We start from the raw sequence: 26539 nt of genomic DNA, 5'->3' as shown, positions 1-26539 counted from the left end.
GAGCAGAAGTCACTCTTTTCTGGTTGTCTGAAAACATCCTGTACTATAGGTTTTATTCTTTAATTACGGTTTAAACTGATTTCTCATTATCTGAACATTTACATAATTTATCATCTTTAAAATATAGTATACCTTATAGGAAAAATAATAATCTGCATATTAACAGAGCTAGTGGATCCTCACAGTCTTCACTGCTCACCATTCACAATAAATCAGAGGCAGCAGAACATCCTCAGAGAAGTATTAAATTCAGAAGAAGCAGAGTTCAGAGCTGCTTTTACTAGTGCATTTCCTATCCATTGTTTTGTGTTATCCTTGTAATAACCCTACAATAAAATGTTTTTCATTGTAGTAATTTCGAGATAGGAAGAGTGAGGTACAAAGGTGTCATGTATCTAAGTTTGGAGAGTGAGTTTACTGGCAGTGTTGATGGGGAGCCACTTTAAATTATTTTTAAAAATTTCCATGAAAGTAGAAAACAAAATGACCAACAATCCGAACATCATTATTAGGAGATCCCCAGAATATTTATGCTTTCATTAGAACCAGTGATTAAAAAGTAGATTTCTTCTTTGGAAGGGGACATAATTTTCATAAAAGTATAATGTTCACCATACCACTCTTTTCTTTACAAAAGCACATTCTAGAAAGACACTGATTTGCTTTAGGGGGGAATCACTTGCTATATGATATATTCTCTTCATTCCAGATTGTTTAAAGAAAGTCTAATAGGGCAAATGTTGCCTTGCTATTGGGCTTCAAAATGTTAATAATGAACAAAAGAGGCCTGCTTACTGGGGCCTGGGAGGGCACAGAGAGGGCTGCAGGCACTCATCCCCTAAAACAGCCGGTGCAAGCAAGGGAAGGTGTGTTCCCAAGGTGGCTTCCAGCTGTCTCTTCTCCCGTCCTTGTATAGCTGCTCTCCAAAGAACATGTTGCATCTCACTTATCCATGAAGGAGGAAGCAAAGGCACATTACATAGAGTTGAGATGGCATTTAATTTTACTAATGCCATTTGAACAAGCAGTTACCATGGGACATTTTAATTCTCTAAATATTCTCTCCTTAATCCCCACTCTGTCTTCCCTCCAGTTTTTGGACTTTATTTTGATAACTATGACACTTGAGTTAAATTCCCCATTGCCCACCATTCACAACAAATTAGAGGTAGTAGAACATAGTGTGATATCTTTGGGATCCTCAGGGAAGTATTAAAACCAGAAGAAGTACAATTTAGAGCTGCTTTTGCTAAGTGTTTCCTGAGTGACTGACCGAGTGCTGCAGGGTAACTTGCATGGTGCCTCTGGAATGTCAGAACAATGCAGCCCTGGCATCAGGGGCAGCTGAAGGACAGTTCAGGCAGCGGATGGAGTGGACTGCACAAATACTAGCTAGTAGTAAAGGACAGGTTACAGGTTATTAAGGTGAATTTTTACAACCTTTCTGCATAGAAACTTCCCATGATCTCTAGGAGAGTCTTTTTTCCTCACATTTCTTTGTGGCAGAGACAAGGACAAAGAGAGAAAAGTAATAGGAAAGGACAATAGAGTAGAGAGATCCAAGTCAAAGAAGAAAAAAGTCTTGGGAGTGGATAGATATTTTTAGGGATTTTTTTATCACATGAAAGTATGCAGATGAATGTGTAATAATTATCTGTTTCTAGAGATGGGATGAGGATGAAGAAGAAGGTGATGAGGGTGATGATTATTTCACTATCAGTTTGCATGATTCAAGTAAAGCTTGGAAGTCTTAAAAATTATTTTTGGCATTTGGATTGCACTGGTCTTAACAGAATTCTGTGCTGATGGGTCATGTAGTCCCAAATTCATAAGAGTTAGAATTAATCATAAGAAACTGGTCATTTCCACAAGTTAAACTAAATCTCAAAAGAACAATTCTGTATATTCTTCAGCCATCAGTGGCCTGTAGTAATCTTTTGCCAGAACGATTGGATACATGATAAAGAAAGCTGGGTCTTGAGAAAACATTTTTAAAATAATCAAACTAACCTCCCTCCACCCCAGAAAAAACATTTTGGAACCAATCATAGAACATTTATTAAAGTCAGGTTTATAACTTATAACTACATGGTTATTCTTTTGGGCTATCATGGAATCATTTAGTGGGACATTAGATTTCATTATTTTTTTTTAGAGAGTATCTTTTTATTACATGGCAATCATTTCAGAAAACATTTTTTTATTTTATAATTAATTTTATTTAGTTATTTTTCAAGTACAGTTTTTTGTCTATTTTTCCCATCCCAGCCTCCCCCACCCCTTGCTCCCCTCCTCCCTCCCATTTCCACCCCCCTTAGTTCTCGTCCCTGTGTCCTTCCTATTTGTTCCTCCAAATCCCTCCACCTTTTTCCCCTTAACTTCCCTTCCTTCTCCCCTCTGGTCACTGTCCCCTTGTTCTCTATTTCAGTGTCTTTGTTTTTTTTTTTTTCTGCTTGCTTGTTTGTTTTGTTGTTTAGCTTCCTGTTAAAGGTGAGATCATATGGTATTTGTCTTTCAGCACCTGGCCTATTTCACTCAGCATAATGCTTTCCAGTTCCATCTATGTTGTTGCAAAAGGTAGTAGCTCCTTCTTTCTCTCTGCAGCATAGAATTCCATTGTGTATATGTATCACAATTTTTGGATCCATTCATTTACTGATGGGCACCTAGGTTGCTTCCAACTCTTGGCTATTGTAAATTGTGCTGCTATGAACATTGTGGTGCATAGGTTCTTTGATATTGATGTTTTAGGATTCTTAGGATATAATCCCAGCAGTGGAATTGCTGGGTCAAAAGGCAGGTTGATTTTTATTTTTCTGAGAAAATTCCATACTGTTTTCCATAATGGTTGTACCAGTCTGCAATCCCACCAACAGTGAACTAAGGAGCACTTTTTCCCACACCCTCTCCAACATTTGTTGTTTATTGCTTTTTTTATGATAGCTATCCTGACTCATGTAAAGTGGTATCTCACTGTGGTTTTAATTTGCATCTCTCTGATAGCTAACGATATTGAGCATGTCTTCATGTGTCTCTGAATGTTCTGTATGTCCTCCTTGGAGAAGTGTTTGTACAAGTCCTTTTCCCATTTTTTAATTGGGTTGGTTGTCTTCTTAGAGTGGAGTCGTGTAAGTTCTTTGTATATTTTAGAGATTAAACCTTTGTCTGAGGTATCATTGGCAAATATGTTTTCCCATACAGTTGGTTGTCTTGCTAATTTAATACTGTTTTCTTTAGCCACGCAGAAGCTTTTTATTTTGATGAGATCCCATTTGTTTATTCTTCCCCTTACATTCCTTGCTCTAGGGGACATATCAATAAAAAAGTTGCTGCGTGAAATATCTGAGATTTTCTTGCCAATGTTCTCCTCTAGGACTTCAATGGTGTCACAACTTACACTTAAGTCTTTTATCCACCTTGAATTTATTTTGGTGTATGGTGTAAGTCTGTGCTCAAGTTTCATTTTTTTGCACGTAGCTGTCCAGTTCTCCCAACACCATTTGTTGAAGAGGCTATCTTTACTCCATTTTATGTTACTGCCCCCTTTTTCGAATATTAATTGGCTGTAAAGAGTTGAGTTGATTTCTGGGCTCTCTGTTGTATTCCATTCGTCTATGTGCCTGTTTTTATGCCAGTACCAGGCTGTTTTGATTACAGTGGCCTTGTAATACAGTTTGATATCAGGTATTGTGATCCCCCCTACTTTGTTCTTCTTTCTCAAAAGAGCAGCTGCTATTTGGGCTCGTTTATGGTTCCATATAAATTTTCAAAGTGTCTGTTCTATGTCTGTGAAATATGCCATTGGTACTTTAATAGGTATTGCATTGAATCTGTATATTGTTTTGGGTAGTATGGATATTTTGATGATGTTAATTCTTCCAATCCATGAACAAGGTATATGTTTCCATTTGTTTGTGTCTTCCTTGATTTCTTTCTTCAGGGCTGTGTAGTTTTCTGCATACAGGTTTTTTACCTCCTTAGGTTTATTCCTAGATATTTTATTTTTCTTTTTGCTATATCGAATGGGATTTTCTCCTTGATTCCTGCTTCTGCTTACTCACTGTTGGTATACAAAAATGCCTTTGATTTCTGGATATTGACTTTGTAACCAGCTGTTTTGCCAAACTCATTAATTAGTTTGAGCAGTTTTGGGGTAGAGTCTATAGGACTTTCCATGTACACTATCATGTCATCTGCAAACAGTGACAGTTTTGCTTCCTCCTTTCCTATTTGAATGCCTTTTATTTCCTTTTGTTGCCTGATTGCTGTGGCTAAAACTTCCAATACTATATTGAATAGAAGTGGTGAAAGTGGACATCCTTGTCTTGTTCCTGATCTTAGTGGAAAAGCTTTTAGTTTTTGCCCATTGAGTATGATATTGGCTGTAGGTCTCTCATATATGGCCTTTATTATTTTGAGAAATGCTCCCTGTATTTCCACTTTGCTGAGTGTTTTTATCATAAATGGGTGTTGTATCTTATCGAAAGCTTTTTCTGCATCGATTGATATGATCATGTGATTTTTGTCTTTGCTTTTGTTTATGTGATGTATTACATTTACTGATTTGTGAATATTGAACCATCCTTGCATCCCTGGGATGAATCCCACTTGGTCATGGTGTATGATCTTTTTGATATATTGTTGGATGCTATTTGCCAGTATTTTGTTGAGGATTTTAGCATCTATGTTCATCAGAGATATTGGCCTGAAGTTCTCTTTCTTTGTTGTGTCTCTATCTGGTTTTAGAATTAAGATGATGCTGGCTTCATAAAAAGAATTTGGGAGTTTTCCATCCTTCTGGATTTTTTGAAATAGTCTGTGGAGAATAGGGGTTAGCTCTTCCTTAAATGCTTTGTAGAATTCTCCTGTGAAACCATCTGGTCCAGGGCTTTTGTGTGATGGGAGTTTTTTGATTACTGCTTCAATTTCTTTTGCTGTTATTGGTGTATTTAGATTTTCTGCTTCTTTTTCACTGAGTTTTGGAAGATTGTATTTTTCTAGAAATGTATCCATTTCCCCTAGGTTCTCAAATTTCTTGGCATACAGTTCTTCATAGTAATTTCTTACAATCCCTTCTATTGCTGTGGTATCAGTTGTAATCTCTCCTCTTTCATTTCTGATTGTGTTTATTTGTGTCCTCTCTCTTCTTTTCTTGATGAGCCTACTTAAGGGCTTGTCTATTTTGTTTATCTTCTCAAAGAACCAACTCCTGGATTCATTGATCCTTAAAATTGTGCTTTTAGTTTCTATGTCATTGAATTCTGCTCTAATCTTGGTTATTTCCTTCCTTCTGCTTGCTCTGGGCTGTCTTTGTTGTTGTTCCTCGAGTTCTTGCAGGCGTAGGGTTAGGTTGTTTGTTTGAAATGTTTCTATCTTCTTTAGGTAGGCCCGTATTGCTATAAACTTCCCTCTCAGGACTGCTTTTGCTGTGTCCCATAAGCTTTGGGTTGTTGTGAGATCATTTTCATTTGTTTCCAGAAACGTTTTGATTTCTTCCCAAATTTCATTCTTGACCCATTCATTGTTTAATAGCATAGCATTCAGTCTCCATGATTTTGGGTGCTTTGGGTTTTTCCCTTTGGGGTTGGTTTCCAATTTCAGTCCCTTGTGGTCAGAGAAGATGCTTGGTATGATTTCAATTTTCTTGAATTTTGTGAGGCTCGTTTTGTGTCCTATCATGTGGTCTATCTTTGAAAATGTTCCATGTGCATTTGAAAAGAATGTGTACTTAGCTTCTTTGGGATGAAGGGCTCTATATATATATATCAGTTAAGTCCATTTCATCTAGGGGGTTGTTTAATGCCACAATATCTTTGTTGATAATTTGTTTGGAAGATCTGTCCATTTTTGATAGTGGGGTGTTAAAATCCCCTATTATAATTGTGTTGCTGTCAATATCTTTCTTGAAGTCCTCTAAGATTTTCTTGATATATTTGGGTGCCCCTATGTTTGGCGCATATATGTTTACAATGTTAATGTCTTCTTGGTGGATTCTTCCCTTGAGTATAATGAAGTGACCTTCTGGGTCTCTCTTCATGGCCTTTTTTCTGAAGTCTAGTTTGTCCGATATGAGAATTGCTACCCCAGCTTTTTTTTCTTGTCCGTTTGCTTGGAAAGCTTATTTCCAGCCTTTCACTTTTAGTCTGTGATGGTCTTTTGTCCTGAGGTGGGTCTCTTGTAGGCAGCATATGTGTGGGTCATGCTTTCTTATCCATTGAGCTATTCTGTGTCTTTTGATTGGAGCATTTAATCCATTTACGTTTAAGGTTATTATTGATAGGTACTTGTTCATTGCCATTTTTGTACCTGTGTTTCTCTCTGTCTCCCTCTTATCCTTCCTTCCCTTAAAGCAGTCCTTTTAGTATTTCTTGTAGAGCTGGTTTGGTGGAGGCGTATTCTTTTAGGCTTCTTTTGTCTTGGAAGCTCTTTATTTGGCCATCTATCTTGATTGAGAGCCTTGCTGGGTAAAGTAGCCTTGGTTGTAGGCCTCTGGTTCTCATTACTTGGACTATTTCTTGCCATTCTCTTCTTGCTTGAAGTGTTTCCATTGAGAAGTCAGTAGCTAACCTTATTGGGGCTCCCTTGTATGTTATTTCTTTTTTCTCCCTTGCTGCCTTTAAGATTCTCTCTTTGTCTTGGAATTTTGCCATTTCGAATGATGATGTGTCTTGAAGTGGGCCTCCTTGGGTTCCTCTTGGTTGGGACTCTCTGTGATTCCTGGATTTATGAGACTTTTTCTCTTATCAAATTAGGGAACTTTTCTCTCATTACTCGTTCAAATACATTTTCTATCCCTTGTTCTCCTTCTTCTCCTTCTGGTATTTATTCGGATATTATTATGTTTCATATTGTCTTGCATTTCTCTTAATCCCTCTTCATTCTTTCTGAGCCTCTTTTCATTTTCTTGCTCTTTCTGTGAGATGCTTTCTACCTTGTCCTCCAACTCACTAATCCTATCCTCCGCGTCATCTATCCTACTTTTGAAACTTTCTACTGTGTTCTTCAATTCGGAAATTGTATTCTTCATTTCCTCTTGTCTCTTGCTGATAGTTTCCATTTCCTTTTTCATGTTGCTGTAGTTTGCAGAGAGATCATTGTAGTTCCCCTGTAGATTCTGGTAGTTCACTGTGAGCTCTTTGAACTTCGTAATAACCAGTGCTTTGAATTCACTATCTGATAGTTGATCAGCCTCTATTTCATCTAACATTCTTTCTGAAGTTTCTGCTTTTTCTTTCATTTGGGGATTGTTTCTTTGTCTTCCCATTGTTTGAGACTCTTCTTGTTAGTCTCTGCTTCTAAAATTGATCTGTTCTGAGACCCTGGTTTTATGGTGTGAACTTCTGTGGTATGATCCTTGTGAAGTTCAGTGGTGCAGACTCCTTGAAGTCTCTTGATGTTCTTCGTCTCCACCTACTCTCATGCTGGTCCTCATGCTGGTCCTCGCGCTGGTCCCTGCGTTGGTCGCCTACCACTGCTGAATATCCCGGCTCTAGTAGCCCCCTCCTCAAGCACCCAGGCCCATTACTATGGCAGCGGCACAGGGGTTTGGAGTGTCCCGGCTTCTGTACCTGACTCCCCGGCATCTAGTCCTGTCTCTATGGCACTGGCACAGAGGCTTAGAATGTCCCAACTCCTGTACCTGATTCCCCAGCGTCCAGTCCCATGGCTATGGCAGCAGCACAGGGCTGAGGATGTCCCGGCTCCCGTAGCTGAATCCTCAGGGCCCAGGCCGGTAGCTATGGCATCGGCACAGGGGCCGAGAATGTCCCGGATCCGGTTCCTGACTCCTCTGTCTCCCAGGACCGTCACAGGGGCTTGGAGTGTCTGGCTCCCGTACCTGACTCCCCGGCTCCCAGGCCTGTTGCTCTGGCGGCAGCACAGGGGCCACGCGAGACCCAGCTCCAGTAGCTGACTCTGCCTCCGTCTGGTGTTTCAGCAGTCGGTCACAATCTCTGGTCTTTTAATTTCATAAATGCTGGGTAACCGATGGTTTATTGTGCTGTTTCTCTATAGATCTGCCAGGATTTCCACCCATGAGTACAGGAGCTAGCATCAGCTTCGTCTTACTCCGTCGCCATCTTCCCAGCATCCTCAGATTTCATTATTTCTGAAGTCTCTATGATTCTATGGTTTATAATTTCCAATTTGGGCCATAGGGACTTGATTTATATTTCTCTAATCCAAACAATTGAGCCTGTAATTTTTTGCCCCTGGAATTTGGTTCTATAAACATAGTCTACACAATTAGAGAAGAGACAGCACAATCCTACAGCAACATGACAGGAGTGTTTAACATGATGACCCCTTTTCCTGGTAAAGAGCTTTTGAACATACATACTAAAGTATCATTGGCCTTAAACAAGGAATCTTCTCTTGTCCTTCACACTGAAGAAAACTTTATTGTGTCAATTTGAGGGGTGGCTGAAAGAGTGTGAGCAGACGCTTTCATTGATACTGATGATACCCCCATGCGGGGTTTACCTAATCAGTTTAGGATTGAATTCATCAAGGAGCTGAAGTTAACCCTTTCCCTCCCTGAAGAAAACATGAGTAGTACTATGATTTAGACCCTGCGCTCTTCTAATTACAGGCTGCTGTGCTGAGAACAGACCCTCTCTGAGAAGGCTGAAGATTTTCCCAGGCTTGTAGGATATGTTTTAATAGGTATAATTCAGTGACCAGAACACATACTCACTAAGAAAACCTGTTCTTTCTTGTCTACCTCAACTGGCCATGATTATGATATGTGTGGTCCAGTGGCTGAAATGGTGATTTTTCAAAAATGCCAGTGTCAAAATTTTGCCTTGACAGTACATCTGTAACTACTAATAATGCTGTTTTGGGCTGACTCAGTTGCTTTGAAATTGCAAGGCTCTGTTATGAGTAAATAAGAGGCAAGCAATTATCTATAAACTAACGTCAAGCACAGAGAGTTTGATGAATTACAAACAAACTCTGCTGACACAGCAGAGCATGGAAACCTGCCCCGCTCTGACTTTCTTTCAGAGTTGGGGGCAATGCCTGCATATTTTACAAACAACACACCCTACTCACTTCCAACATGGGGTGGGAAAGGGGACAGGGAGATGATAAAATCATCCCTCACTAGTACACACTTTGCTTTAAAATTAACTAGGAAGTGTAGGGGCAGCAAAACCAAGCATTAAATACCTAAAAATAATTATGTTCCAGAAAGGATGCATGAGGTAAGGAATGCAGACCCTGCTGTTGACCCAGCCCAGTGTGTGGGGTGGCAATGCATACATTCACCTAAGCAGGAGGGAGATGTTGAATTCTGGAACCAAAGGGTTATGAGCCTCATCAGGAATCTGTCAGGTGGAGGATGAGACAACCGCAGCTTTATTCAGCAACCTTAGAAGGTTATCTTTTCTTATGCAGGATGAAGGTAATGTCTATTTTCCTCTCTACTATGTTTAAAAAACTTCAAACTAATTTTCTGCTAGGCAGAGGATTAAGAGAGCAGCCAAAACATCATTATATGGCATGATCAAGAGAATTATTCTACATAACTAACCTAAGGTTGATGTCCTAATGGCTTCAAGAGGCTGAGGAAGTAGTTGATAGTTTGGGAATGTTCATCTTTGTGGTCCTGTGGCAGTTTTGTCAGCAGAGGATAGAGAACAGGGTTTGCTGCTAGCTGAGTGGTTTGCTAGGTATTTCCACACCAAACATTCACCAGAGAGCAGCTCCTGGCCTATCATACTCCATTTTCCTATATAGGGCATCTCTACAGGTTTGCACATTCTACTTTGCAACATGCTTGTTTTTAAGGATGATTAATGGCAAATTAAGTGTTAAGGTCCAGCCCTTAACACTTGGCCTCCCAGGAGAAGGGGTGATTGCAAACAAATCCAATCAGCCCAGAGACTGAGTGTGCCCACGTGCGGCAGTGGGGCAGGGTGCAGGCCTGGTGTTCTCAGCCAGGCACAAAAGTGCGTCCTCTCATCCCTAGGGAAAGTGCCTCTGGTTTCCCCACAGGCCTGGTGGGAGCTGTAGGGAGCACTGACCCAGGAGCTGGTCTGGAGTCAGCTTGCTCTGGCTTTGAATTCTGACCTCCACTGCTGTTTTCCAAAGACAGGAATCATTTGCCTGGTTAAGATACTTTTAGGTGATCTACATTGAATCCCTCTGTAGACTATTCTCTTTTAATCCTTTTGAATAGGTCAAATGGAGAATCTCACTTTGGTGCTGAAATTAAATGGCTCTCTAAGGATGGCCAACCTCTCTGTTTAACAAAGAATGAACCCCAGTCTGGATGGCTACAGGCAAGCAACTATGCAGAGCTGCAATTCACCAGCATTGTTTTTATGTTTAACTTGTAATTATAGTAATACTTGTTTTTCATTGAGTCTCTGGCATAAAGTTTAAGTAAATGAGCTAAATTTTAAAAAGTGAATCAAGTAAATAATAAGTAAACAACATGCTAGGTTATACACAAAATGAGAGAAATCATGACAAAATTGGAATGAATGGAATTTGGAGACACGGTACTCGTCCAAGACCATATTGGTTGGGCACATGGTTGGATGTGGCAGAAAAGATGGTGGGCAGCCTCAGCAGGGTCTGGAACAATGTGCAAGTGAGCGAAGGCAGGGGTGCAAGCTCAGGCCAATCTTGACTCCTGAGACCTGAATGCAATGTAGCCGAGAAGGTAGGTGCTGGGAGGGTGGCATTGGCAAGGCTGGTAAGGAAAGTCCAGCAGGGGAGGAAGAGGAAATTCCTCAGAGTAGAACCAGGAAGGCCAGCATACCAGGTGAAGAAAAAAAGAAAATATCTGGAGGGGTCCAGGGGAGCTGGGGTAGGGAGGTGCTGCTGGCTGAAGTGAGCTCTTTCAGTGTGGTGGGCAGTACAGAAACTGGGAGCATGGCCTTTGGGATTGCACTGCCTGGGTTCAAGTCTGAGCTCCATCACTTACTAACCATCTACCTTGGAATAAAACTTAACATCACCAAGTATCAGTTTTCTTATCACCTGTCAGATGGAAAATAGAACCCATGTCTTGTAAATCTCGGCAACACTGGCTATTGCCAATGTTAAGGCTTAGCCCCTTAACATTGCCTTTGCACACGTTGTGAGTCATGCAGTGTTGCAGAGTAAGCCCCATCAAAGTCTTTAAACCAGCTCTGCCTGAGGCTGACTGCCCCCTGAGATTACGATCAGGAAACCTGGAGAGGCCAAGTTCAACCATATGTCAGAAAAACAATGAATAGGTATGTCCAAATATTGCATGGCAGCCCCATTTATTAACACATTTCAGAAGTTCCATGAGCCATTTAACATTGTATAAACATTTTGGGTATAGATGCATTTTCAAGAGAGTGGGTAGGTGTCAAAGGACCAGGTGGACCCAATGGGTAGGATTCTGCAACATTTCCTTTCCCCTTTAGAAAGAGAGGTATATTTAGTCCCATTATACAACAGGAACTGGTGATGCTTCTAGAGAAATCTTAGGGCCCTAAATTTAAGTCCTTCACCTCAAATTACTAGTGTACTGTTGGGCAACCCACATTGCCCCTCCTGGTCTCAGCTCCCACATCTGACTGTGTGACTGCCCAGAAAACTCAGGGTGATTTATTTGGTCTGTAAACTAAACCCTTAAAAAGAAAAATTCATGTTAGTCCATTTAAAACCTTACAGGCACAGTGAAATAGACTGTATAACAAGTTAAGGTAACTGCCTTTCTGGCAAGATGTATAAGACATGTTGATTCACCTGGTAGACAGGAGATGCTAGGCCTCAAGGCAAGACAGAAGCAAAACAGACAAGGCAAACTGGCAACTCGGGTGAGAAGTTTAAATCCTCTTAAAGTGCCTAGAAAGTATGTTGTAAGACAAAGCCCTGCAATTCAGCAAGCCTCAGGGAAGGCCTAGAGCTTTCTCGCCTCTACCTGAAAGTATCTGTTACATCAGAAACCCAGGCACAAGAACAGTCAGCGGAGGAAGGAAGCCGAGCCTGAAGAATGGTGACCCCGTTTGGACAGGCCATTCCAAAGGACACACTAGATTTCAGAAGAGGAATGGAAAGAGGATTGCAGTCATGCCCTTAGGCCTATGTTCTCAGGTAAACTAGCTTGATCCTTGGAAGAAATGAGAAAGTGAACAGGGTAAAAATAAAACATCAAAGACAGCAGCTGCTAGCACCATATATGTCCCTTCAGGCAACTGAGTGCTGAGCTGCCAAACCAGTGACAGGGCGGATGAAATAAGCTTTCCAGAATGCACAAGGGCCAGTGCACGACGTACCTGTGCCATAACGAAGGCCAGGCGGTGACTACTGGGGCTTTACGTCATGAGAATGCTTCGGAAAAGCAGGTTAGGAGGAGAGGCTATCAAATGCACATCTATTTTAAACTAACTGAAAATGGCTTACATTTCACAGTAAAAAGGAAACACAGTGAGTGCGTTTTGGAGCCAAAAATCTGAATCACTAAGTGGTTGATACAATTTTATATAATTCAGTTGCTACTAGTATGTGTTCACTAATTGTGTTTTAATTTAGTATCTGATCTACTGCAGCAGCTTATAATATAACCACATTTACACAGGCCGGATGAAGAAGACAATTCTAAGGAGGAGGAAAATAAACTATTCAGAGCAGATGCTCCTTATCAGTGGTGCATAATTCCTAAGGAGGTTTAGTAATAGGGGTGCCAGAAACAATACAGGATTTCCTGTTAAATTTGAATTTCAGATAAACAACAAGTAATTTTTTTCATCTAGGTTCATCCCAGTATTTCACGGCAACCCTATTAATTTCAGAAGACTCATGAACCCCTTGACATTGTATAAAAATTTGGTGTGTATATATATTCTGAAAAGGAGGATGGCTATAACTTTCCACCAGCATCTTAAATCTGTGATCTCCTAATAGTTAAACATCATTAGTGCAAAGAAATAATTCATTCTTACTTTGACCTTTTCCTGTGTCCTGAGCTTCCTGGCAGCCAAAGCTAAAGGGTAACAGCAGCTGGGGAGCAGAGGCCCAAAGTGGAAGGTGAGCTGGCCTTGCCATGGCCGACCTGGCCTGCAGGTGGAGAGCGCTGGGCCACAGCACCTTGCAAACTGACAGAGGAAGTGTGGGAGTTGAGCCTAAGGATGATGTGACTCCCTTAAAGGACTTTAACCTCTTAAATGAACAGGTATGAGTCACAGACTATCCAGTTTTGTGACAACTGGATTGCAGAAGAGCAGTATCAGAGAGGAAGAAATGGATGAGAGGTGACAATGGTCTGGAGTGGGCTGGCAGGGAGTGAAGAGACTGGGAGGAAGAGAGGGTTCACATATTGGAAAAAGGCCTTAGGAATCAAGATTTTCTCCACTCTGGCTTTTATGTCTTTGAAGCCACCACCCTGGGCTGTTGGTGCAGTTTCTTTTCTATGCCCCCAACCTGGGCAGGGAGCCCCTTTCCTGGGCCCCTTGGAGGGTGGCTGTGATGAGTGGGTGCAGTCTTACCTGCATCACTGGAAGTAGACCCGCAGTGCTGCGGCTTCTGCTGCCATTTCCTCCTCTGATCGCCACAAGGCTGGGGAGTCTTCCTCCTCTTTGTCATGTTTCTGGAGCTTTGGAGAAAAAAAATAGAGTGCGTTCATTAATGGGTTCTTGGGATCTCTTTGAACAACTATTGTGTGCTAGCTGATCAGAATTTGCAAACCAGAGGCTGGGAAGTGGGTGTCTTTTAATCGCATTAGTTGCTATTTGAACAAATGTGAATATGGAGTGGTTTCATGTATAAAATCATATTTCCATTGTTTGCAAAAAATAACAATGTTACACTATGCTGTGGCCCATTTGCTGCTTGTAATCGTCTGCTGAGGGTGGGATTGGGGATCACAGACTGAGGGGGTACCCTTCCATGTACCACAATCCCTCCAACTCTCCAATCTCCTGCTTCAGCCATCATCACTCAGCAGACACTGAAGGCATTGAGTTAGCTGTCTGCCCGTGGTCGGACCTCTGAGCCAGCCTGGGGTTTGCATGCCACTCTTTTTGGCTTAGCCTGTCTTATATGAGCTCTGAGCAGTTTTGTTCAGTGAACCAAAATAGCCAAAGCACATTTATGATAATAATACAAGGGCCATGAGTACTGAGTGAGAAAGAAGAGTATATCTATTAAAAGAGGCTTTAAGCAGGCCAACAGTAAAATAATTAAATTAGGAAACATCAAAATATTAGCAATTGGGCTTAGTTAAATCATTTAAAATCCTCTTAGATATTCATATTTCTTTTAAAAATATCTTTTATATGTATCAGATTTACATATAGAGTGAATAAAATTTCAATTCTTTCAAAGAGAGAGGATATTTTCAGAACTCTCCATTAGAAGAGCTCAATTTTCCCCTTAATCGCCTATTGCCATTCAGTTTTATTAACTAAATTTGTTATTCCTGTGTGAGGCTCTATACACCGTAAATGCTGAAAATATACTTCTCCATAGGATGCGCACTATAGTATTTTGTGTTAACTCATTCAAGGAGATTAAGGCAAACGATTTAGTGGCAGCAAAGATGGTTAGTATTTGGGATGTGCAGGGCAGCTGCTTTGGCGTGTATTATTTCAGCATGCATTTCATTTAATCCTTAACAATAACCTGTACACAAGGTGGGCACTGTTGAAGTCCCCAGAAGTTCACTCACCTGTCGGAGATCACCACCCAGCTAGGAAGTGGGAGTTCCAGAGCTGTTCCCAATAATTAATTTTTGCCTTTTATTCCACCCTAGAAGAATTTGAATGCCACTAAAGAGTAGCCAGTTCTACAGATCCTGCTCAACCCCACCCACCAGCTGCATTCACCCAAAAGTCAGGTCCAGCTAAAAGAATCTTGCTAACTCAGCAAAAAGTCTATCAACTAAAATAGTGAAATTTGCTAATTCAGGCCCAAATCACTCTAAATCTAACCCAGAGACCCCCATCTTGGCAGCTTGCAGCAGAGGGAGAAATTGTCCCATAGTTTCAGAGCAAACTTTAATACAGAAAGCAGAACAGTGAGAGAACAATAGCCCAGCTCTCCAGTTTGAGCCTAAATGAGGTTTATTAGCATATAACCAGGCAGGCCACAGATACGTTTATGAGGGCCATGGATCTTCCCTTCAGAATTTGGCTGCCAGAGGCTGGTTTTACATTTTGCCACACAGATTTAATTCTCTTTAGTGGAAGGAAACCACATTAAGAAGTCATTTCCTTCCTTGCAGAGGCAGATATGACACAATTGCTGCAGGCAAGTCAAACTGGATTGCTATTTTTCTACTCAAGAACTAATTTTCATTTTGATACTAGGTTTGGATCCGTTATAAATCCATCTTGTAACAAATGAGTAGGGTGACAAAGAACAATGCAAAGCTCAGAAAGCATGGTCTCCCCACTTCTGGTTCAGCCACTGGGACGCACAGAATCAACCATTAAGTGACCTCATCAACGCAGATCATACCAGATGAATGCAAATAATTTAGAGCCTGTAAACGTTAATGCATTTCTGATTATTAGGCAACCATCTGTTATTGACATATGCCTTACAGATGGCAACGTTGGGCCAATGCTGAGAAGTTGTTTATAGGAAATAGGAAATAAATAAAACAAAAACTAGTCATATTTGCAAAGCTCTGTTGCACATGGTTTTTAAAACTTCTGTTTCCCTCCTAACTGCCCCTCTGCAAGCCTGTGGCTTTTAGAAGAGCCATGCCCAACCCTGGCTGCTCTCAGGAATGGGAAGAACTTTAAAAACTGCTCTGATTTAAGTGGACTGAGGCAGCCCATGTTTGGGGACTGTTTTCAAATTTCTCAAGCAATTCTAAGATGCACTTAACTATTGAGAAGCAGCACACTGAGGAAAAAAAAACAAACCTGTGTGTATGCAGATGAAGCCCATGCACATAAAGAAAGAATGCATCTGTCCTTTAGCCCGTTGTTTGAGACCCTTCCAACAGAACAGAGGCTGTCCTTTGCAAACTCTGCTCCTCACTGCTCTTCTATACACATCCTGTCAAGCAGGTGTTTGGGCCTCACTGCTGCACATCAACACCAGGCTACTGATCTAGTTTAGGAGCCTTTGAATGGGATTTCATTCTCTGCAGGGGTAGGGACCCTGGGAAAGGTCCTGGTAGACAAGTCTTGTGTTGTGGAAGAGCTGTCCAGGCTACTTGAAAATTACACATGCTGTGGGCTGGAGTACAGTTCTGTTCTCCTAAGGCAACTGAAAAACCTGGTGGCTGGAAGCCATTGTCTGGGCTTACCTTAAACACAATGGCTTATTGAACAGTAAAGAGAGAGAGAGAAAAGACACTGTTGGCCTAGGGAAGCTTGAATGAAGGGGTTTTACACCCAATGAATCTTCTAGAGCACCTTCAGCTATCCAGAGGGAAAGACAGGGACTACTTATTAATACACCAGGTATTTATTCAAAGCCCTGCCCTAAAGCACTGAGCCAGACAGACCCCTTAATTGCCCTCATGGGGCACCCAGGTAAGGAGAGTAGACATCAAAGGGAAAGATGCTAAGAGGAGCTACCCTAGTTTGAAAAGGCTTTTGAGAGTCAATTTAGTTTCACAAAGAAACAGAGTATTACCAAGTGTTAGAAGCAACCTAGGTGCCCATCAGTAACTGAATGGATCAAAATACTATGGTACATTTACACAATGGAATTCTATGCAGCAGAAAGAAAGAAGGAGCTCCTACCCTTTGCAACAGCATGGATGAAACTGGAAAGCATTATGCTGAGTGAAATAAGCCAGGTGGTGAAAGACAAGTACCATATGATCTCACCTTTAACAGGAAGCTAAACAATAAAACAAACAAGCAAGCAAAATATAACCAAAGACACTGAAATAGAGAACAGGCTGACAGTGACCAGAGGGGAGAGGGGAGGAAATTTCAGGGGAAAAGGGGAAGAATTTACAGGAACTAGTATAAAGGACACATGGACAACAACTAAGGGGGGTGGAAATGGGAGGGAGGCGAGGAGCGCTGGAGGGATAGGAGTAGAAGACAGAAAACTGTACTTGAACAATTAAAATAAATAAATTTAAAAACAACAAAAAAGAAACAGAGTATTAGAATAGAGAGCGATGGGGGTTGAGGGTTATCTAAAAAGCACCCAGCAAGGACTCTCTAAGAAGATGAGGTTAGGCCTAGATGTTAACAATGAAAAAGGCAAGCTTCTTAAATTCTCTGTGCCTCAGTTTACCTCTCCATAAAAAAGGAGGCAGTAAAGAAAATTGTGACTTGTGACATGCCTGGAGCGTAATAACTAGTTCTTAGTGTTTGCTATGATGTGATGGTGATGGATACACCATCCCCATGACAGTGAACAATGAACAACCCACAGTGGTTGTTTCCAGAGGTAAAAGTGCCTTTACCATCTTCATGGTTCCCCAGTGATCCCTACATTTTGGACCTTTCTGCCCTCTAAGGAGGATTAAAAGCTATGATCAGAATTCAGACCCAAACCAACTAATCTATGTCTGAGAGGAAATTTAGCTCCTGTAGCTCTAAAATGACCTGCAATAACCCGTAACTCTCAGGGTGGTGGTGAGGAGTGAATTAAGTATTATGGTAAAGGTTAAAGTCCTAGAGTGAAACCATGTGGCAAAGGTCGAATGCACTCAAAATTACCATGGGAGCATGGTTGCAGATTGGCAAATAAAAATAAGATGCTCACTTAATATTTTTTTTTAGTGTATCTCATGTAGTATTGAGGACATACGTATACTAAAAAAATATTCATTGTTTATCTGAACTTCAAATTTAACCAGGATTCCTGTATGTTATCTGGCAACTAAGTTTAGGAGACCCCATAGGAAGGTGCCATGGGAAGTTCTCGGCTTGCACTCGGGTTGTTCCCAAACCTGCCTGAGGATCTTGGGAAAGACAGAGGAGACGGTCCAAAGGATGACCAAGCTCAAGGCTACCATTTTGTCTACACCAGGGTGTATTATTTTTTATATAATTTTATTTATTTATTTTAGATTTTATTTATTTATCTTTAGAAGGGAAGGGAAGGAGAGAAATATTAATGTATGGTTGCTACTCATGCGGCACCTGCTAGGAACTGGCCTGCAACCCAGGCATGTGCCCTGACTGGGAATCGAACCTCAATCTTTCAGTTCACAGGCCCATGCTCAATCCACTGAGCTACACCAACCAGGGATAGGGCTGATTATTATTATTAATTGAAATTCAGAGTAAATCCCCAATACTGCTTAAGTTCCACAATTTATTAGTTCTAAGATGTACTGTTTTTCACATTTTAACATCTCTGAAATTTAAGCATGCCCTGAAATCAATGATGTGTCATAATTTAATTGGTGGTGCTTTTCTTTCTCAGTGGTACATAAAATAACAGCACTTCTTCCAGGCGTGGGGGACTCAGTGCCCCATGATCTCCCTCTCTCCTTCCTGCAGTGAAGTCACACAGTTAAACTGTGACAATGCTCAGCACCATGGCCAATAGGATGTGTATTCCTCTCCTTTTTCCTGTGCAACAAAACATTTGAAACTGTTTTCCCTGATACCTGGTTCATGTGCCAAAGTTACAGTTTGCAAAAGCTTAAACTGAAGGCTGTATTCACATTCAACAGAGTGAATGCAGTCTGTGATGACTCCTCAAAGTGAATTCCATTTCTACACAGCTTTGCAAAGAGATTCTTGGGGAAAAAAAAGCATCCCACTTTATCTGCTGGAAATGATTTTCAGGGAAAGCAGTGTTAACAGGATTTCTGACTGAAATACTGACATGTGTTGACTTAGACATTGTGCTCCTTGCTATGCGTTATCACGAGATGTGCAGGTTAATAATTAATTCCCTGGTGCAGTGCTCAGAGTGCCTTGGCTATTGACATTTTTGGAGCTCTGTACTGGAATGCAGCAGCAGAATGATTGACCAGGATTTAAATGTTTTTCAGAATTCGGAACTAAGCTGTAGTAAAATATCAAATTATCTTCAAAGGAGGGAAACAATTTAAAGCTACCTCTTCAAGAAGCTAGTGGCTGAATAATAACTTAGCTGTTTTCAAATACATTAATATCTTCCATTGTTTTTAGTTTTATAAAACAACAAAGAGCAGAAAGCTTAAATAAACCATTTCTTATGGGTTGATGGTTCTGTTCAGGTGTTTATATAAAGCATGAAAAGGAAAATAATTTCAATGAAAGGGGAATTAAATACTTAATGTTTTAGATCTGATTCTCTATTACTACCTGCAATTTAGTCAACCAGCATTTGATGAGCATGTGATATATTCCAGGCACTGTTCTAGGTCTTATGAGAGGTATACCAGTAAATAAGCCAAAAATCTTTGCCTTCTGCCAATCTCACCAAAAGAAAAGACATATTCATACAAACTTCATTTAATACAAGTCAAGTCTGGTATAAATATTGGACGAGAATTTCCATCAGTGTTCTCAAAGTATCTCAGAGAGACAGAATAATTCTTGCTGGACTAGGGTCTAGAGTTGACTATAAAACACCAGGATTCGCACTGGGATTTATAGAAGGGCTCTCCTGGGCCAGGGGTCAGCTTCGGCAAACAAAACGAAGTGTGTGCCCTCGCTCCTGCCACTTGTGCCCATGTGGCTTCACCAACTACTTGTACTACTGTCCCTCATGAATCCCGACATGGCATTCCAGCCATGCCTGACCACTTATCATCAGAGGCCTCAACAGAGCTGAAATTTTGTTGCCATTGTGAGAAATCTTAAATGTCAGTGTTTCAAGACAAAACACACAGCCTAGTCACCCTGGAGATGGCCTCCAGTTCTTCAGTTCAAAGCTGCCAACGACTGTAAATCCCACTGAGAAAGTTGTTCCCTTTTCCATCATCTTTCCATTCTTCTGATTAATCAAAAAGCAAGTCTCAGTCGGTACTAGCGTGTCCTCAGCACGGTACCAATAAGCCCCTTACACACGGGTGGACCCACGCAGACTGTAGCTAGACTATAAAAACAGTTGTGTTTAGATCAGTGATTTTCAACCTTTCCACTTCATGGCACACACAAACTAATTACTAAAATTCTGAGGCATGCCAAAAAATATATCTTTGCCAATATGACAAAAAAAAAGCATAATTTTGATTCACTCATCTGGATAGCTATGGTTGTGTTAGCTGTTGCCATTTTTTTTTTACTTGAAAATCTAAGGGAAAAGAGGTCAGTGTCCCTGACTAAATAGTCAGGTATTGCACGTTTTAAATTTTTTTGTGGAATGCCAGTTGAAAATGGCTGGTTTAGATCATGTTTATTTTCAGAATTATCTCCTACTTAGGATGTCATCTCAAATTTTCTTTTAAAGTAAATTTCTTTAAGTTAAAAATAAGAGTTGATTCCAAAAATATTAAGTAAACCAGTGTGGGAAATGTGGCATTACACATGGTATTAACCTTGGGAGTTGGCCCAGAGCAGGCCAGGGCAGCGGAGGGAGGGCTGACGGGCCCCAAGCGAGGACGTGGCCATTTCTGCTAAGCTGAAATGTAGGAAGCTTCAGATTTTTTTTTTTTTTGGGCTGATCTTGGACAGCAAAATAATTTGATATTATGAGAGCTCCAAAGAAAACAGAGCACAGTGGTCTGTCTGCTGGGCTGGCAGGACTTGGGGCAGGACTGTGGAGGAAGGTCTCACGGAAGAGCCGACATTGAAGCCGAGAGGGAAATAATGATTGGAAATCCATTAAACAGAATGCTCGGAGAAAGGGTATTTCAAGCAAAGGGAACAGCGAGTACAGAATGTCTAGGAAAAAAGGAGCTTGGTGGTTGAGGGACTGGCTAGGAGAGTGAGGGAAGATTATTTGCAGCCTGTGGGGATAGTTAAAAAATCTGGATTCTATTTTTGGTGCCAAGAAGATATGAAAGGGTTAGAAGCAGGGAAGTAAAAGGACAAGAATACTTTTCCTAAAAAGTGGCCTGGCTGGAGAATGAATTAGAGGGAGACAGAAGCAGCCAGACAGGAAGTGATGGGGGCAGAGGGTCGGAGCGGGGCTCAGCGGCCCCAGGAAACAGCGAGGTGGTGAATCCTGGCAAAGAAGGCAGTTGGGAGTGGGGCTCCGCCTGGCCTGGGGGCAAACTGCGCCTCTGATCGCTTCCCCCCGGGCACTTTGCGGACTTTGCGCGTGGATCCTGGCTCCCCTGTTCAAGGCTGCTCTAAACTAGCGTGAAAAAACACTCCCTTCCTTCAGAGTATGTGTCTCTCTCTTTAGTCTCACACTTCCCTGAAGTCCCCATGTCTCCAGGTCACCTTCCTGGGCCATTTAGTTGGTGTTGAGCTATCCTTCATGGTTTTTGGATGTTGTCCCACTTTCTCTGTCTATCACACACATACACACACACACACACACACACAGAGCCAGCATCCTTCAAGCCTGAGTTTCCCCTCTGAACACCAAACACTTTTTCTCTGAATGCTGGTTATTGGGCAGATAGTCACTCATTTTGGTGTCCTGATCAATCACTTCATGCTCTTGCTTGGTACAAAAAACAAAACAAAACTGTGCCACTAACCTCTGGCCACCACTTTTGCTTCCTTAGAACCCTGAGGTTATTCAACGATTCCTTCATATCAAAATGTTAATTGCCTTCCTTCTTACTCTCTCTGTGAGGGGTCTTATGAGCTCACCCTAGGCTGATTGCTGGCTGGTGAGACCTTTAAGTGCAATCAAACTCAGTTCTTTGCCCTTTGTGGAGAGAAACTTGGGCAATCAACAAAGCATTCATCATTTGATTAGTTGCCCAACCTCTGACTTAAGCCCGACTTGCTTCAGTAAAACAAAGTTTTTTAGCGCTGCCAATGGGGCCAAAATGCTGAAATAAGCTCTTAATTGAAGGAGTACTGAGTGTTGATGTTTAGGAATTTGTAACCCCCCAAAGTATTTATTAACTAGGAAATCAAAGCACTGGAAAATAATTATGCCAAACCACTGTACTATAACAGAACCCAATTGCTTATCCAATTATACGTTAAAGTATCACATTGTCAAGCCGATTGCCAAAGCAACAAATGAGACTTAGCCAGCATCACAGTTTGCACCAGATATTCCTTGACTGACTGCACTGAGCATGGTCTGAGAGCACCCTATCCACTCTGTAAAACCTGTGCAAACCAAGGTGGGCAACTCAGGCCTGCCATCAGAAAAGCACTTTAATTCGTTGGACGTGTAGGCTTTCCATGGGAAGCTTGTTAGGAGCAAGTCAGAAAAGAACAACTCTGGCTTCTGGTCCTGTGCAGAGTTGATTTCAATTAAAACATCCAATGAGTCACTTCCTGCCAGGAGAGCAATCAGGGAGGCGAAACTGAAACCTGAGAAAGGTTACAGAAAAAACGCCCCCTGGATCTGCTGCACTGCCTCCTGGCTGGCCACCATCCAGAACTTCCTTACAAGACATCAGGGGGCTAAGGAACTGGACTTGGAAACCAGACTATGAATGGGGGTGTCCTGGAGGGATAACATGGGAATCACTATATTTGACAATTACCTGCACAGAGTGAAGTGCAATCTTGATTTATTCCTAGAATGTCCCACTGCTAGGGTTTTTCTTCAAAGTAACTCTTTCTTTAGGGTTACTCTCCTGAGCCTCGTGTTTGTAAGGGATGAGACCAATCCTGCCTAGCGGCTGGGCTTAGCATTTCAGACGGAAAGCCCATTGGAGCCACAGCTCGGCCCGCGGCAGAGCAATCAGTTGCATTCACCCAGTGGTTTGTTCCTCTTCAAATTATAATAAGCCCTCAACAGTAGTTAATTTGGCAAAAAGTCTAGCTCCCATGTTCATGGTAGAAATCACCAAATCACAGAAATACCTTCTTTGTATCCTCACTGCTTGCTGTGTCTGACACCCAGTAGAAGAATTTCTGAAAGCATTTGCCAGGTGTGCCACTGAATTGCACTTTCCCTCTCAACTCACTTCATCTCCGTTTTCCACAGGAAACATCTAAGTTTCTTAGGGACTTCCATCACATGTCTACTTAGGAACAATATTTGTTGGGATTAGAAATACAGTTTGTGGCTCCTAGAGGACTCATGAATTCACTCTGTATATTTTGGGGAGCATTCTTTCGGTTAACATTTTAGAAAACGTGGCTGATAATGGAGAGAAAAAAACACTGAGCCTACAAACAGACATCATGCCCCACACTGGCTGGGTCAGGGTCCCGAGGGGGTGTCTCCTCTGGAAAGGCAATCACATCTCAGGCCGGTTGTCAGTAAATAATGCTGATGACCAGCACCTGCCTCGGGCTCCATCCTATCTGAGCTTTCCTGGTTTTTCAACAGGTAAGAAACTGGGGAAGCATCAGGGACTAGAGATTTCTACCCGTTCGATTTCCTCGGGTCTCCTGTTTCTAAAAACATGCTCAATGAGAAACGAAATGAAAGTCCTGAAAGGAAAGTCTGTGATGCAGCCAACTTGGGAGAAGGAAACATGTATCCAAAAACCAATTTCCTTATCCAGTCATATTCTGCAAGCTGTTCCCCTGTGTTTGGGATATTGGTGCTGGAGCAAGAAAGTTGTCCTTTATTCCTAGAGTGATGTCAACCTGCGGCACTCGGAATGAGAAAAGGGAAAAAGGCAAAGGACCAATTTCTGGTTTTGTTTGAATCTTCTAAACATTTGTTTCATATACATTATGGCTTCACTTTTCAAAGGCACTTTAGAGAACCTTTAGAAGCATGGTTCAGGCAAGACAGCAATTCCTTAGGGTGGTGGAATGTCGGCACTGTGAGAGGTTAAACCAACACAGAAAAGGCAATAAAAAATATGCCACGGTGAACATGGCTTCAGACTCCTGCTCATACTATGTTCCTGGCAGTGATGACTGGGCCCTCAAGATAAAACCCATTTGGAGAAGCTGAACCAGTTTGCGGAGCTATACAATACAGGTTCCCTATGCATCAAAAGCTTGTTTCTCTGCAGAACTCATTCAATTATTCAGCTAATGGTGCTATGTCCACCATGTGCCGGCACAGTGAATTGCACTGTGCAGTGGGGAGCAAGCCAGACAAGGCCGAATGCTCTGTAGGAGGCTTCCTTTCTAGGCAAGAAGACAGGCCAAGTAGCAAGTAATCAAATCTGTTACTACCGTGAGAGAGCATAATAAAGAGAACTACATTAGACATTGTGGGCAGGGAACACTGCTCTGGGGAGGCGACAGTTAACTGAGAGGGATCCGGGAGTGCAGATGCCCAGAGGAAGGACAGAGGTACCTGCATGGTCTGTGAGCTGGCTGCAGAGCGGTGCTGATGCAGAGAGAGGAAGTGCCTAAGGAGGGGGCAAAAGGTGAGCGGGGACGAGGGGAAACACCCTTCCTCTGGTTCTAGGGGCCAGAAGAGAGGGACTGGTGATTCATGAAGTCACATCACCCTTGTGAAGCACCTACTTTTGCTAGGCTCAGAAGAATGATAACCAGGTGGAAACGCAGTAAATCCAGACTAGGTGAGGGAAGGTGGAGAGGCCCACCAGAGCGGCTGGGCCCAGCTTTGGCTCCGGGCATGGCCAATGGCACGCTGGCTTGATTTGTGCTTCCTGGGCCCCTCTCTCACCTTGACATCAGGCCTTGCTAATAGGAAACTTTACACAGAAAAGCAGGTAAACGGCAAATTATTTGCACAAGCGGTAACCACTGTGGAGCAGGCTGACCTCTCAAACTTCTTCCCAAACGGTCACCATATGTTTGGCACAGCTACACAAGCTACTCAGCACCATCCAGCCAGGTGCCTGGCAACCACTCCGTGTGCTGGCAGATGACAAATGCCTAATGTGAATTCTGTATTCCAAGGGTACTCACCACTCTGCCGGATTACTCAAAATCTCTTCTCTCTACAAGACTGTCATTCTGCCTTTGGTTACAAAACTATACCCCTGGGAAGTAACCTCCCCTCTGTCACTCACAAATTCCTTCACTTCTGATGGAGTTTTCTGATACCCTTCAAAGAGCTTGGCTCGTGTGAGCTGCACAAACAAGTTAGGAGCCAACCTTTCCCAAATACCTCTTTCTCTATTTCATTTAAAACCTCCTTTAATGAGGCTTTGGATGTGGCTGAAATGCTAAGCTTACCATGTGTGACAGCAGATCTTTGTCACACAGGATTCCCAGTGTCTGTTTTCCCTCCACCATCACAAACCATGCCCTCCAGGCTCCCACATGGAGACACTGAAGGGGTCAGCACGCCTGTGGTGCAGTGGACAGCTCGCCTGGGAAAATGCCTTCGTGATCATGCTGTTTCCTCTTCCAGGTTAGTGTGAACATCTCTTTTATTTTTTTAGGCCAGAATATTTAAATAGAAAGAAATGGGGGTTTCCTTGTTGCAGGCTCCATTTTATATAACCTATAATAGACCGTAATCCAGAGCTCAGCACCAACAGCAGAGCTATAAGGCAACTGCAAACCCATACAGTTCACCACCACAGTAAAAAATTAAGATGCAATGTCAGGCTTGTGACTGTTTCAAAGCATCAGGCTAGAAAAGAGATACCCTCATTTTTCAGCTTCCAACTGTGCATCTAACCTCCCAATTATTCATTACTGAGATGCTCAAGAGGCACTGTAGAAAGAGCCAAGCCTGGGATTAATATTTATACCATAAATATAAATAGTATATAAATAATAGTCATAATAATATACATTATAAATATATACAATATAAATTATATATATATAAATCCTAGGCTTGGCTTATATACATATATCTAATATAGCTAGATTTAAAAAATATCATATTTGATATCCCATTAAAGCTGAAAATATTACTGTTGGGAATTACACTTGTGTGAATGAAAAACCCATAGAAATCTTTTGAGAGTTCTAATCTTTTCATTAATCTCACCTCCATGCCACTGACAGGCTTAAGGAAGTTTATATGGTTGATTTTAAAGCATAAATGATCAAAATGCTTTCAAATAGTTTTTTGTAATTTCAAGTATCAATTCAAAAGCCCAGAAGCAATTTATTTTTTAACTTTTTAAAAATTATTATTTAAGTACAGTTATCTCCATTTTCCCCCCACCACTCCCACCCACCCCAGCCATCCCCACTTCCCACCCTTGATCCTACCCGCCTTTGGTTTTATACATGTTCCTGAAAACCCTTCCCCCTCCATTACTCCCTCCCACTATCCCTTTGTTTACTGTCAGTTTGTTCTTAATTTCCATGTCTCCAGTTATATTTGTTTCCTTATTGGTTTTGTTGATTAGGTTCCACTCATAGGTGAGATCATATGGCATTTGTCTTTCACCTCCTGGCTTATTTCACTTAGCATAAAAATGTCTGTAGAGTCAGTGTTTGATACTGACTTTTAACACTCTCCAGTGCAAGCGTCCACAGGATACCTGCCTCCCTTCTGCCATTGGTTCCAAGGAGTACTCATGCCCTGGCTTGCATGCTCCAGGGATGAGGCTCAGACTGGTCCCTGAGCCCCTCAGAGCCTTACCTGACAAGCTGTGCCATGACCCCACTGTTCTTCACCCTGAGTCTCCCTTCCCCCAACCCTTCCTACCCACAGGTCGTAGCTCCAGTGGTTGAAGTCACACAGCACAAGAGCAATTTGGTGG

At 41.8% G+C, this 26539-nt stretch overlaps 1 protein-coding gene across 5 annotated transcripts in view; it reads right to left on the bottom strand.

Annotated features, from left to right (window-relative positions):
* FHIT (fragile histidine triad diadenosine triphosphatase) overlaps positions 1-26539 on the bottom strand; it is a 1463343-nt gene that overhangs the window by 14655 nt on the left and 1422149 nt on the right. For all 5 annotated transcript variants that reach the window (XM_053668986.1, XM_037137395.2, XM_037137392.2 and 2 more), the window contains one exon: positions 13473-13579. In XM_053668986.1, coding sequence (XP_053524961.1) covers positions 13478-13579 — 102 coding nt within the window. In that variant the 3' untranslated portion in view covers positions 13473-13477. The remainder of the gene's footprint in view (positions 1-13472; positions 13580-26539) is intronic.

This window comes from Artibeus jamaicensis, unplaced genomic scaffold (assembly GCF_021234435.1).
Source record: "Artibeus jamaicensis isolate MK-2021 breed Jamaican fruit bat unplaced genomic scaffold, CSHL_Jam_final contig_519, whole genome shotgun sequence".
Taxonomy (NCBI): Eukaryota; Metazoa; Chordata; class Mammalia; order Chiroptera; family Phyllostomidae; genus Artibeus; species Artibeus jamaicensis.
This window is presented reverse-complemented; position numbering and strand designations above follow the sequence as displayed.